At 37.0% G+C, this 14,389-nt stretch overlaps 1 protein-coding gene across 1 annotated transcript in view; it reads right to left on the bottom strand.

Moving 5' to 3' along the window:
- ADCY2 (adenylate cyclase 2) overlaps positions 1-14,389 on the bottom strand; it is a 228,809-nt gene that overhangs the window by 62,645 nt on the left and 151,775 nt on the right. The window contains exons 8-13 of the mRNA XM_087760375.1: positions 11,565-11,723; positions 11,068-11,200; positions 10,562-10,738; positions 9,192-9,235; positions 6,459-6,539; positions 1,558-1,627 (exon numbers count right to left, since the gene is read on the bottom strand). Of these exons, the coding sequence (XP_087616501.1) occupies positions 1,558-1,627; positions 6,459-6,539; positions 9,192-9,235; positions 10,562-10,738; positions 11,068-11,200; positions 11,565-11,723 (664 nt within the window). The remainder of the gene's footprint in view (positions 1-1,557; positions 1,628-6,458; positions 6,540-9,191; positions 9,236-10,561; positions 10,739-11,067; positions 11,201-11,564; positions 11,724-14,389) is intronic.

Genomic DNA, 14,389 nt, shown 5'->3' with positions numbered 1-14,389 from the left:
GCCTGAAAGACTCCTGTTTAAATCAAAAGCAGGCTTCTTACTGAGTTCTTTAAAGTCAAGACTGGAATGGAGAGTCATTCAAAGGCAGTGAAGAAAGATATTAAAAAGCCGGATCCGAAAAGAACAACTAGTTCTTTGCCGTTCCATCGCATTCTACAGTCTAAAAGAGATTAGAGTCCTACAGGGAGCATCTACACAGCTGAATAACTTAGCTCCCTGATTTTCTCCCAAGTTCTGATTCCCTGATTGTCCCAAGTGCACATATGATGGTTTTCTCTCAAGTTCTCTTTCAGAATTTATCGGTTAGTACCACCCACATTAAAATCTGAATGTGTTCCTAGGTACACCTTTGATCCACTCAGTGTACGCTTTAAACACTATGGATGAGACCAGACCAGCTCTAGCTTCTTCTCTCTTGTGCCATCCTCTAAACAGCCTCAACAAGCCTTGAAACTTGTTTCACCCTAATGCATTGCCAAGGACATACAACACATGCCTTTGGCAGCTGGCTATAAGAATACTATTCTGCTGAGCAGTGGAAGAATCTGAAAATTATTTCAGATGTTTTGAACTGAAAGATATCTACAAAAATAATTAAATATGTATTTGACCACCACATGGGACCCAGAAGATACTTGCACTTATGCTGTACAGTGTGAACACAGTATGGTAATACTTCCTCTACCCCATTCTCATCAGGTTCACTCATTTATACAGCCAGTTGTGGTCAAACCTACATCTTACTTCCCTGAAGGACAGCATAACTATTCAGCTATCAGCTGCCCTATGCTTATGAGAAAGCAGAAAGAGGCAACTCTCCAGTCTTCCTGCTGAAGCTGTGTCAGTATGTAGAAATACACTCAAGCTCTACAAGGCCATAAAACAAAGAAAAGGCCCGACTTTCTAGGCTAGTGGTCATGACAGGCACCTAAAAGGGAGGAATCTTTCATTCTGACCATTACTCCAAGGACTAGAAAAAATATCATTTACTCCATTTGTGCATACATGTCTCAAACATGTTTTATCACACATATTAGTCAGAAAAGCATTTTTTCTTAAAAACATTTATAGCATTGTATCCCTGGAATGACTGTAGGCATCAACTGCATATGGAGAAAACTAATGAGCAACTGATATCATTACAAGACTATCATTACTACAGGTGGTCTTTGAGACATGGCAAAAGAAAAAAAATTAAAAACAGTGGAGTCTCATAAATGCCTTTTGAGGATGTAGATGATGGAACTTAGGAATTCTTTGCTCCAGTTACATCAAATTTGGACTATCAAACCTCCTCCCACTTCTGCAAGACCATGAAAATTTAAAGAAATTCAAGTGAACTGCACAGCCCTACAAACAGGAAAGCAGTCTCAGACATCACACTCAAAAAATTTCTTCCATAAATGAGATAAAATATTATTGCAAGGTTTGAGCACTTCTCCCTGCAGGAAACGTGCTGTGGCTATGGCTCTGTGTTACAAAAGCAAGGTATACAAGCCTCACTTAGGTTGAGGCAAAGAACGAATCAGCTGTGAATTTGCAGTGAAAATAACTTACTTCTTTTTCCAGAGTCTTATTATAGAAAAGAAGTGATATTCTTTGAATGTCTTCAGATTTAAGCCACTGCCTAGAAGAGAAAAGGAACATTATAATTGACATATGAATAAAGTAGCCCTGTCTTTTTATATTAGCTAAATGCAGTAAAATAAGAAAATCACTTTGAAGAAAGCAAGTTCTTGTGTATTGCAATGTATATGGTGAATTGCACTGACAGTAAAAGTGGAAACTACAAATCCCCTCTCCCTTTTGACTTCTATTGCTAATGTACACATGAAACAAAAGCTCAGATGAACCATTTTTTCTGTGGATCATTCCTAAGGACAATCAAGGGAGAGATTTACATGATGTAATTCTGACACTGACATTCCACTCACATCAAAAATACTGTAGTATATCCAGTGCACAGAAGAGAACCTGACATAAAAACAGTCCTTGACAAGGTACCTTTAAGAAGCACACTGTTACAATATGCAAGAGTGGCAGGTAAATTACACTTTACCAAATCCTATTCCGAACAAAAATGTAAAAAACATTATTAAAAGAGGTAGAGTGATTTTGTCTTTGAGCTCTATTAGTATCTTGACCACGACCCTGTACTCTACAGGTAGATTTTCATCTTTTTACTGATTATAAAAACTTCTTCCCTGCTTAAAGATGAGAAATACAAAATAGTACTTGCATTGAAATGAAAAAATCTATTTTAAAAGAAGTGAATCTTCACAAAAGCTTGACATAACTGTTGCAACATGAAATGTCCTTGTATGAAAGTCTACATTTAGTTTAATGGACACTTGAAAAGGAACAGAATATTTAAACTTCAAGAGGTTTAGGTTGCTTGCACCTCAAGGGGACTAGGCAAATTTTAAAAAATATTTAAGCAGACTACTTCTGTGAATATGCAATATTTGAGCTTGAACAATAATAGCAGTGCTTGAGATTTTTTTGCAACCTTTCCAGCAATAACTTTAAATTAGGTTTTAAGCTAGTAGTGTAGCTAATGCCTTCTAAATAAAAGGGAATGTCTCAACTGACAGGCTGCAATGCAAATAAGTAGCAGCAATGAACCACAGTGGAATATATCCTAAATTAAGGTCCTGGGAGAACAGGAGTGGACAGAAAGGAGTGTAAGCTATTAGCTTTGATTTGTGAAATCTAAAATATTTGTTTCCTTGCCTGGGAGACTGTCCCTGTTCCTGTGCAATCAGTTTCATAATAAAAAGGGGATGAAAGCATATTCAGTTCTAGGCATGCTTAATTCAAATATATATTTCTCAGTTTGCTCTGCAATGTCTCACATCTATGTCTGATCACAATTAGGATTCTGGGAAGAAACAGATATGATAGGCTGTTGTACAACATGATTTTGTTTGGGTCCAACTGTAATCTACTGGAGAAAACATTCAGTTGGTGGAATATTTTTGGTAAACTGTGAAAATTAATTGCAAGTCTTTTTCCATTTAGTTGTAAAAATTGAACAAAAAGTAACCCTCTTCTCCAAGTTGTTAACTAGTTTCCCTTTTTTTCTTATGGTATCTGACTGGCGGATTGATTTAATTACCATTACAACACTGCTAAAAAGTTCTGTTTGTGGATCTACTCCCAAAGGCCTAATTTGCTCTGTACACACTTGATCGCATGTGAAGTCAGTAGTGCCATTTAGGGCAAATGTTGCTTCATACTCCACATTGCAAGCTCACGTTTTCAGGAGCTTTTAGTTGCACTTTAAAGCTCAGGTTTTAGGTAGCAGGTGCCAAGAGGTCTGAGATGAGGGAAACAGTATAACACAGACAAATGGAAGTGGAGAGTAAGTACAGAAGAGGGAGCACAAAGTCACCTACCTTTGGCACAGAGATAAGGGCTGAAAAATTCTGCCTACAGCCTGACTCCCTGATGAGCCTAAAAGTTACTGAAGTATCTGCAAGTACGTGGGGATATGCCTTCTGGGAAGCTAAGTACCAAAATTTCTGTTTAAATTCTTTTGCAATTCAAGGAACAACAGAGACAGGCAGCTGAATTTTGCCTTAATCCACAGAGGCATGTGTTTTGATAGCGCTTCTAACGATTAACAATGTACAGCAAGGAATTGTGCATAGAGCATAGCAGCCACCATGACTTAAAGAAAAAAGAAAGGAAAGAGAGTGTGTCTCTTTAATATAGTAACCTACTTATCAAAGAGGAAATAACTTTAGTTCCCTTTGTCGGTATATATTTAGCGAGCAGTTCCCTATCCATCCATTACATGTCCTACAGAAGTTCCCTAACCACGAAGGTACAGGGTGGCATAGCTAGGGCTACTCATCCCCCTCCTGTGCAGGACGGGCACTTTGCAGCCAGGAATACTTTGTTCAAGGTATGGGGAAAAGGAACGTGGAGAAAATATGATGTTGCACCCTAATGGCTTAGGCAGTCAGCTGAGAGACAGAAGCTATTTGATCCTCACTTGCTCTTTTAAATGTGTGTTTACATATCTTTTAATGTAGTGCTCTCGCAGAATAATAATGAATAAACAGGTAATAACTTTCCTCATGGAGCTTTGCAAGGAGCATTGCCAAATAAATCTACTACTCTGAATCATGCTATAAGGCCAGCGAGCTGCTTTTTAGATGCCACAGTTTCATGTATATTCCAGAAGAAGGAATTGAACCCAGACGCCCCGAGTTACTGACAGTGTGTGCATGTGGCGCTTGACAGTTTTGTGGAAAGATAGCTAAGCTAGCTTGTCAACCAGCAGGAAAGCAGTGAGTGAGGGAGCCCAGAGAAAATGCTACACTGCTTTAAAAACCTGAGGTACCATTTGAATATGTACTGCACTATTTTACACTGTGTAAAAACAGTGATTCATTTGGACTACGGCTCTGTCTTGGACTAAGATGATCCAGACACTACATTCCCTTATCTTCCAGTTACTGGCTGTTAAACATCTGGGCATGTAATGTCCAAAGACCCATATATTATGACAATTTCCTTGCAACCAGTTACTTTTTTCACAGAATGACACATGGCAAAGAACCATGATGTGGATGAAAAAGTCAGACCATGCTGACAGCTCAAGGTGGAAGAAATAATGGCTCTGTACAATCAATGTTTGTTTTTGAATTATTTTAATGAAATTTTCTAATTAAAAAGGTTAAAAGAATGGTAATTTTAGTACCATGTTTTATGTGCAATGATTTTTTTTAAATTTTCTTCATTCAGTCATAGACCTATTCACTATACAATCCAAACTTTACAGTTAAAAACATATAGAAATACCAGTTTTCTCATAGATTTTCTTAAAAGTTTGCTTCTTTATTCATAAAAGCAGAAGATTTATCTTCACGATCACTCTATTAGTTTAGTTGATAGCGTTATTTTTATTTTACAGCCAAAAAATTGAGGCACAAAAAACACGCACGATTATAAAGAAAACAAAAATGTGATTAGTTTTGTGTCCTAAATGTAGGAAATATTTTATCTAATTTTTCTGAGTGCTTAGCATTCACATAGTTAAAATATTATTGAATTAACTTGCCATTTGGGGAATCAGCACTTTTGAAAACTTATTCTCAGGTACCGAATTGAATAACATCGTTTAAGTGATTCATTCAGCAAACCAATACAGGGATAGGCAGAGAATCTAGTTTTGGAAGGTGGCATTCAGCCTCTCTGATATATAAAATCATTCCTTATCTTTCTGCAGTTCCCCATGTAATTCACAAAATGCACTGAAACTTTTTCAGAAACCTTTTTTATCACACAAACATCTTTTATCCCCAAGTTTCTCTGAATTTTATGCGCTAGTTAGGTGATAGGCATACTCTGAGATAAATCAACATGGAGTATGATCATACCAATACTTTATTTTAATGCATTTATACAGATGCTTTAGTTTTGACATCAAACTGTCATTTTTACAATCCACTTATCAGAGCAAGTGTACCTGAAGACACATAAAAACTGCCAAAATTTACATAGCTGTTTTAGGCAAGTCTAGTATAATCAAAAGGCTTTGCCTATCACATGACCCACCCTCTTTCACTGTGTTCTTTGTATGACCTATAATATAAAGCCAAGTACCTTTTAATAGGACTATCAGATGCAAAAAACCCAAATGTGACATATAAGCATTTAATAATTAGGTGTAATACTCAGCTGATTAAGATTCTGAGTAACAGAAGTAGGGGGGAAACGTGTAATTCATCACAATTATTGACTACATTTTTGAAGGGCAATTCCCTTATTTAATCAGATAAGTATAAGAAACCTGAACACTTATTTTGGACTGGTATTGATTTTTCTCTCAGTCTTATCTATTCACCAGCAAACAGAGAATATCAATACCACCTCCAGCTCTTCCTAGGACACAGAAGAAAATACATGCCATGATGCCTCCCCCAACACTTCAATATGCCATCAAGCTTAGCCTTCTCTAAGAAATCAAACAACCAGTTGAAACAAAGAGATATTAAACTATGATTTTAGGGAAAGTTTCTAATTCTGAGAAGATGCTTCTGTGACAATTGCAAAGCATCAATTTTCATGTCATTCTGATTCCCGAGCTAGCTATTTCTTGTGTGTTACTTCTCTGCTCTCAGATGAGATAATTCTGTAGAGTTATGGCTATGAGTGTACAGATACAAACAGTTACAGAGCAAAAATCTCTTTGCCATGAAGATCAAGACAAACCAAAACCTCTGTCACACCATGATTCACAGGCACTGTCTTATCCCATATAGTGGAAAATGTTACTGTACAGCCCATCTTCAAAATGTGCAGAGCTTCCTATGCCAGTATTAGTGACACCCTTACTGTTTTCAGACTTCTGTGTGCATGTGGGAGTGAGAAATAATAAACACTACCCTCTGTTGCATATTTATGTCAAAGTTGAAGGAAGGAGACAACAGAGGATAAAAACGTACTTTTGAGCATTGATTCCATCAATGGCCTGGATCATCCTCTCATTCAGTTCCTCCTCAAACCTTCTTTTCTGTGATTTTGTTCTGAAATGAAAAATCTGGGAAGTTACTATGGAAAATCGTTACATTTTTAGTAAACATTAAATAATGGGGTGATAGCTGGCATAAACTTGTGAGGAGAATAACAATTTTTTAACATTTATGCTGCTATTGCAGCAATAGGATTCAGGCAAACTAAGCCTCATAATAAGCTCTTAACAGAAACAGCATAAGCCACACAGTCTGACACATACACACAAAAATCTAGAGTTTGGCTATTAGGGAGCACTCAAAAAACAAACACAAGAAAACATTTCATAAAGAAACCAAATCAAGAGAGTTCAGGAAATTTTGGTTGAAGGAAAGTCTTCTACAGTGTTATGAATTCATGAAAAAGAATGGGAATATGCTCAAATTCATAAAACATTCCTGTTTCTGGTAGTTATTTTTAAAAATCCTTGTCAGAATTGTATGATAAGCAATAATGTGCTAGTGCACTGAGGCATAATAAGTATTCTCTACCGAAAGCCTGCTAACTCTTCTTTTCTTGGAAATATTTTATTATTTTTAATATGAAAACTGAGCACCAAGTCTGAAATTAGTTTCAAACATATGTCATGTTTCTCTATTTATAACTTATAACACAACTGCAATGTAAAAAAGCATCTTTTCACTGGGCTCAGCCTGAACCCAAAAGAGGATCATCAGAATGGGTTTGTCTTTGCTAACATATGTTATTGCATACATCATCAGTCCTTTCAGAAGTTGCACTCTCCTTAAAAATGGAATATTTCAAATATTGCCAGATCATGTCTCTGTCTCTTGAAAACTTAAATCCAATGTTAACTTAATAACAATGTTTTGTAAGAAGTCAATGGTCAGATCTGAAATTTGACTCTTTGCTTACCAAAATTTTCTTAACCTACAAATTGAACCCTGTCAAAGGTAACACACATTTTCTTCAACATCAAGATTTTGGTTTATTTCCCCATAACCTGTTGCAGCATTCAAATTCCTACAGCAATGATATTGGTGTACTTACAGTAACTTTAAATAACCCAACTGATTTGATGCCTATTCAATGCTATGGAATTTAGGTAAGAAAGTGTTTATGACTTATTTTTCTCATATGAAACAATCTGCCTAGGAGAAATAACTAGATAGATGAGGAGACATTACCTCATCACACTTAATCCTCTTGGCAGATCCCTAACAAAAATAAGACTATCATGTAACTAGATAAGATCCAAGACTACCACAAACAGAAGCCCACAGTCAGGCTTCAAAACCTGCATTTTCATATTCAAATAAAATACTGATTTTCAAAGTGCTTATTATCATTTCAGTTCTCTCCTGTGGGAATGACTAACTAGCTTATCTAGAATCCTAGTTATATGCCTCGCTATGGACGTTAGACTCCAGTAATGGTTTCTAGAAACTCCTTCCATAATATGGTATCAAGACACGTGGTAACATTTGTATTTTTTGGATCTATTTTGGAGTGGAATTGAGAAACACAAAAGCAAGAACATCTCAGAATGTTAAAGAATTGCATTATTGACAAATACCACAGTCCAATGATCTTTCTTTTTACCATAAGGCTGATAGAAGTCCTTTTGACATACTGTCCAAATGTAAATTATCAGTTTTAAAATCAGAGACTGTTTTTATTTATATCATGTATATTCGGTCAAAGCTTGTTCACCTTCCGGAATTTAGCAATATTTTAAGTAATTGCATAGCTCTCCAGTAACCTGTGATTTGTTGAGGGGACATTTACCAAGCAGAAAGATGGGGGAGGAACGGACAGAATGACTTGTTTGCATAACCAAAGACAATAAAAATACAAATTTTTAAAGGGTTCTTTCAAACAGTTTTATAGTATTTGTGACATTACTTATAATTTTGCAAGAAATATATTATCTGAAGTGTTGTCAGGTGATAAAATAAAAATTAACCATTCCAGGTTTCTGATAGTGCTAAGCTTGTTTTTTAAACAGATGTCATTCTTTTCTTGATTTAGAAATTCTGAATCTTTTTAAAGAAGCGATCAGTTCAGCCCTGTTTCCATTTCTCACCATCTTGCCCTAGTCATTGAAGTATCAAGCAGGAGAATGAAAACTTAAAGCTATTGTGATTTTGCAAACATTTTGTGTAGCAGGAGCACTACAGGAAGACTACAAAATGCCTTTTGAATGTTTACTACTGCAAACATACTACAGACTTTGAAATAATAAAACACAATGCAAATACAAAGCGATTAACAAAATATAGAAAACGTCTCTTTTAGTACGTATTATTAGCTGTTGTAACACAAATTATTAACAGCCTTTTCCATCTTCCCTTTTCTTACTCTTCTGTGCCTCCTCTCAATTTTCCTGCATATCATTTTCTCCTCACTGATAGAGTAATTGGGTTGTTAGGAGAAACGAATAGTAGCCCAACAACATATTTATATTAATTCAGAATAATGCTATTTGTTAGCAGGAAGTGTGTTCACAACTCATAAGTAACATGTCTGCCAAATCTGTTTCCATAGCCTGTCTCTATGTAAGAGGTATCAGCTGAAAAAATAGTTTGGGTGAGAAATGGCCCTCAATATTTGAAAGCATGCCTTATATACATATGAATCCATATGAATGTATATGTATTTATATGGACTTTATACGAAGAAGTGATTTTTTAAAATTAATTTACCTCTCTCTGCAACGCTGAAAATGATATTGCCCCATGGGAACATCCTAAAAAACAAAAGAAAATACCTATGAACTATAATAGACTTTGACAACACTAAGTTGCTTTAAAAATAGTGTTTCACATAAGGAGAAAAGTTTCCAATACAAATACTTTTAGCATTAGATTAAAACTGTCTAAAAGAAAAATCCAGCCAAGAGTGACGATGGAGTGACCTGGAGACAAACTGATCTATCATTATAAACTAAATAACTAATACAACAGTCTGAATCCAAGAATGTTTTGCTTTACTAGAAAGTCGCTGCTTCAAAGTCACCACTGTTTTAATGCAGCCCAAACTTCTGTCAGCTTCAGCAAAAACCAGCGTTAAGTGTTTTTGAAAAAAACAGACCTGAGTGGCCAAATACAGGCAATGGTCATTATTTTTTATTGATAAGCAACAGCAGCCATCACAGCCACATTTATTTGGTGATTAATAGCGATGGATGGGTACTTTCTGTCATGAACACGTCACAATCCACATTCTGATGCACTGTATTGAACAAGGTGGGTTAGGTGGCTCAATCCTACATTCTCATATGTAACAGGAACAAAACTGAATGCCAATGGTGAAGACTATTAGAATTTACCTTTATGTTTGCACTTCTTCGAAGTAGAAGATAATGCAATGTACAAGCTGTGGACTGACACCACCTTACTGACAGCAGTAAAATAGTGTTAGCAAAATTAAAAAGAAATCTTTTCTGTTCAGTGTAAGAGGTGTAACATTGCACTATAGCACTGTGAAACTCAGGCCATCAGCCATAGCTGATGAGTGGTTAGTGCACCTTCAAAAGGTAGATGTTATAGTGAGTATGGATTTGGTTCCCAGAGAACTCTTCTAATAAAGTCCACTCCAGGTACCATAGGGATATTCTAACTTCATGGCCTTTGCTCCAGGTTTGGCCATGTTCCAAATGAAGATTGTGGCTAAATAGACAATAAATCTCAGGGAATGTCTCTGTATCAAAAGCGTTCCTTCCCAAAGGTGTTGCGCTCTGGCTTTATGTTCAAAATGTCTTTCCACAAGGTGAACAGCAGACACTCTACATGCTGTGACTGGGGCTCAAGCTCAGAGGGTCAAATTGTGTATTTTAGTAAGTGTGTTGGACTCCTTATAATTCACAGATGCACTTATAGCAAGACACGGCTCCTTAGAGTCTAGTCCAAAGCTCACATCCCAGTGGAAAAGCTCCCAGCAATTTCACTGAGTTTATGCCCTGTACAAATGCGTGTATCTTCTGCTATCAGAAATAACCAGGTATTTAGCAGTGAGCACCTTTTTCCGTTCAAATATTGCTAAATTGTATGAAATGACATAAGTAGGCCCCTACTGTTGTGCTAATCTTGCCGTTTTCAGTGGTCATGCTGTCCCTGTGGTGCAAGTGTGCAAATGGCTTGGCTGCTCCCCAAGATTCCAGGTACCGGGTCATGCGGACAGAAGCTCTCATTTTGGCTCCGTCAAGAGTATGTCGAGGTCTAATGTGGTGCTGAGGGCTTCGCTTCTCTCCCTGGTTGACAGAGAATAAAAGGTGATATCAGCCTTGGTGTTCATTACCTTTTGAAACAGTAATGCATCATCTGGTATCACGTATCTGCATGCTTAGGAACTTAAAAATGGAGAGATGCTAAGAACCTGCAATTCTTAATGATATTGTTGGGAAATATCAGAGACTTATTTCTGAAGAGCAGGAAAGATTTGCAATGCAAACATTATGCATTTGTAAGCATCAGTTATATCTCTGATCAATATCTTATGGTAATGAATTATTCAATAAAGAGATTAGTGGTCCTGCTCAAAAATAACTATGACTGGCCACAAAATAAAAGTACTACTAACCTTAGGATTGATTACAAAGTAAGTCTTAACATTATGCTCTTTCAGATATGGGTCCCTCACATCTCCGTCCCCATCTTCCACTTTGTAAGCTCCATTCAAATGTGCCAAGGTGACAGAGGTGATGTGAACACGGCTGAAATTATATTTTAAAAGAATGACAGAATCACAAATACCAATCAAAAGCATAATTTGAACCTGATCATCCTTTTTTACTAGCTTTTGGATGTACTTTTTATATGCTGCTCACTTCATTTACAGTCTCTCTAATCTCATTTTTAGAAGTTGTAATGGGCATAAATCTAAAGGTTTCCATCCACAAAAAGTACTCTAAATCACAGGAAATACCGAGTGCCTGTTTTGTTTTTTTTTTTTAAAGACAGCACTAAGATTTAGTTCAGGTTTCTCCATGAAGGCTGATGGCTGAAGACATGGTACCTATGCATTTCTCCATGGTACAAAAAGCCATGTGTCCGAAGGTTAACAGAGAAGCCTCTTACCCTGGGACTCCTCCAGCTTCCATGTGATTTGCCAGAGTAACATCGTGTGACCACACATCGTACTGCCACTTCTGTAGCCCAATAACGCCACAAAGCACGTTCCCAGAGTGCACTCCTACACGCATATTAATATCAACTCCAGTTGCGTCTCTCACTTTCCTGTAGTTGAGAAGAAAATCTGTGTTAATATACATAATAGGGCCTTTGTTTTCTTTTAATTTACCAGTCAAATTAGCAGTAACCATGGTGATAACATTCATTTATTTTTAGCATTTTCTCCATTCTTTTTATGCTAGGATTATTTTTATATATTACCTTTACTATTATCTATATTTATAACTATTTGCAGTAAATGTTAATTCTCAAGTCCATGTCTGAAGTCCCTTCTTTTATACTCATTTGAAATTATTTGGGAGGGCTGAACTAAGAAGTGGAAATGTGGAAAAGTGTCCCTAGAACCTAGGGACTAACTTCTGTTCTACAGGCAGCCTTTGGGATGTCTTTTAATGCAGCAACAGTCCAACAAACATATTTTGGTGATCTGGAACTAGTTATGCATGCTTCTGTCTGAAGACCCTAATATCTACATTGGAGACCTTCTCATATCTCGTTTCTATCAGGTCTCAGCACTCTTCCATGCCTGTTTGCAAATGGTTCTGCTCTGAGAAGAAGGATGAAAAACGCAGCACCTCAGGATATTCTACAGGCTGGTGGCTCATACAGTTTTTGGGGATATGGGCTCAGTACCATTCACGCTGTGGAGAACATAAGCTCAACAGCCTTCTACATGGTTGGTGAACGCTGTACTCACTAGAATGTTATACAAGGAATGAGAGGCCACCCTCGCTGTCCAGACCACATCTAAACCTTTGACTTTTCCAGTGACTTTAGACAGAGTTGAAGTATCTGTTCACCTCAACCCAAATCTCAAGAGCCCTACACATAAGATAGGTATTAATCTTTCCATAAGAGGCTCTTCTGAATCACAGGTGGGTGACTAAAGTCAAACAACCAGAACATTTTCAGACATATCTCATATCAGTACCTAACAACCTAAAGAGTTATAAAATTAATTCAGATGTCTACAGGTTTATACAATTCTGAGAAATGGGAAGATCATAACTTAACTGGATTTATGTATTTAAAGCCTCAACTCATGTGGACCAAAACCTAACCAGTAATAAGGAACACGTACATACATTTATCTTAGGGGAATTCAGGGTGTTGATGGAAGGAACAACTATAGAATAAGAAACCCAAATGGGTCCTGTATATAAGTCAGATTCATAGTTCTAGCAACATCTTCATTCTCAAAGATGAGAATCATCAGCTCGGTACCTTCTGAATTACAGTATTAAACTGTCCTGTTTATCCTCTTTTTTTGAAAGGGAACATGGAACTTAACAGGCTTAATTTGATATGGTAAATCCTATGTGTAAGCAGTAGTTCTCAAGTGTTCTTTTTCTGGGAAATGAAAATAACAGGAGCATGACTGAAAGTATTTTGTTAAACTGTTTTGAAGTTATTAAAAAGAAGAGAGGAGAAGTTTTTTAATTCCCTCAGTCTCTATCAAGTGTTTATTGATATCTCTTTTCACTTTGCCATTTTACACTGCTCTCCTATAGCTGACACACTTGAAAATGAACTGCTTGTAAATGATCTTTGTAAGCAGTTGGCAAATGACAAACACCACTTTGCTCTGCACAAGGAATATGACACAAGCTTAACACTTTGGGAAAAAAAAAAGTGTTTTACAAAACTGGGCAAAGTGGAAGAGGAACACTTATCCTCTAGGAGTGCTTGTGAAGTGGCCGCCCTGCCATATTCTGGAGAGCAAGCCATAAAGTCTGCTTTATAATAAGCTCTCAGGAGTTAAGGAGGGGAGCAAGTGTAATATGTTCCAGAACTGAATCTTCTCTTCTGTCTCACAAATTACAGAAACCACAGAAGATTTTAAATTAGAAGTGTTACTCTGGACCAAATTAGGGTTTGCTCCCTGAACAATTGCTGTGAAGATGCAGGCACAGAATGCATCTAAGAATGTAGCCTATCACACCCCCATAGGACAGTTGTCTTACCTACACAAGTATATCTGAAACTTCCCACTATTATTTCATTTTCTGCTCCCACAGTCTCTCTGATTTCCCTCAGCACACCAGAATCAGTGTGCCCATCCTGGCTGGGCAGTCAAAATACTCATCAAAACTGTATTTTTCCTATTGTGGCCTGAAATCTGAGTTTGTAAGGATTCTATGTTTTTCACAGGCATGGGTAGCTTGAAGGTAGTTGTAGCAACTTCACTCCACACAAGCAAGAGTTCAGGTCATCAGGAAAGCATCTACTCTGTTTATCTGAGCTTTATTCATCGGTAATTCTAGACTAATGTATCGAAGACCCACCTAGTCCTGTCTTACACACTTTAACACATTCAGTGAGCCTTGAACACTTAGTTCCTCACAAATTGCCAACTTTAAAAGCATAGTTCCTTTTTGGATCAAACCTGCACGAATGAAATCATACCTAAAAAAAATGATTTTATTTTGTAGCTAGCTTTCGAATTGGTACAACCATCTCATCCAACAGTTTCTTTCACTTTCCTCTGAAATGGAACTCATTTCACACTACCAAATCAAAGACAGCCTTTGGGAATCTGTGGCTGAGAAATATGTAAATTAGGAAGTCACCAGACAGGCAAGGGGGTGGAGTTTAGGCTGGAGGAAAACAGCATATATATTCATAAACAAATATATTTTTCCTTAACAGATAAGCTCTAGCCTTAAAGCACCCAATTAAGGTGGCCAGCTCTCAACATCACAGGCAGCACT

Source organism: Nipponia nippon, unplaced genomic scaffold (assembly GCF_047370975.1).
Source record: "Nipponia nippon isolate SJK-2023a ecotype South Korea unplaced genomic scaffold, ASM4737097v1 scaffold_1, whole genome shotgun sequence".
NCBI lineage: Eukaryota > Metazoa > Chordata > Aves > Pelecaniformes > Threskiornithidae > Nipponia > Nipponia nippon.
Note: the sequence above shows the minus strand (reverse complement) of the source record. Positions and strands in the feature narration are given on the sequence as shown.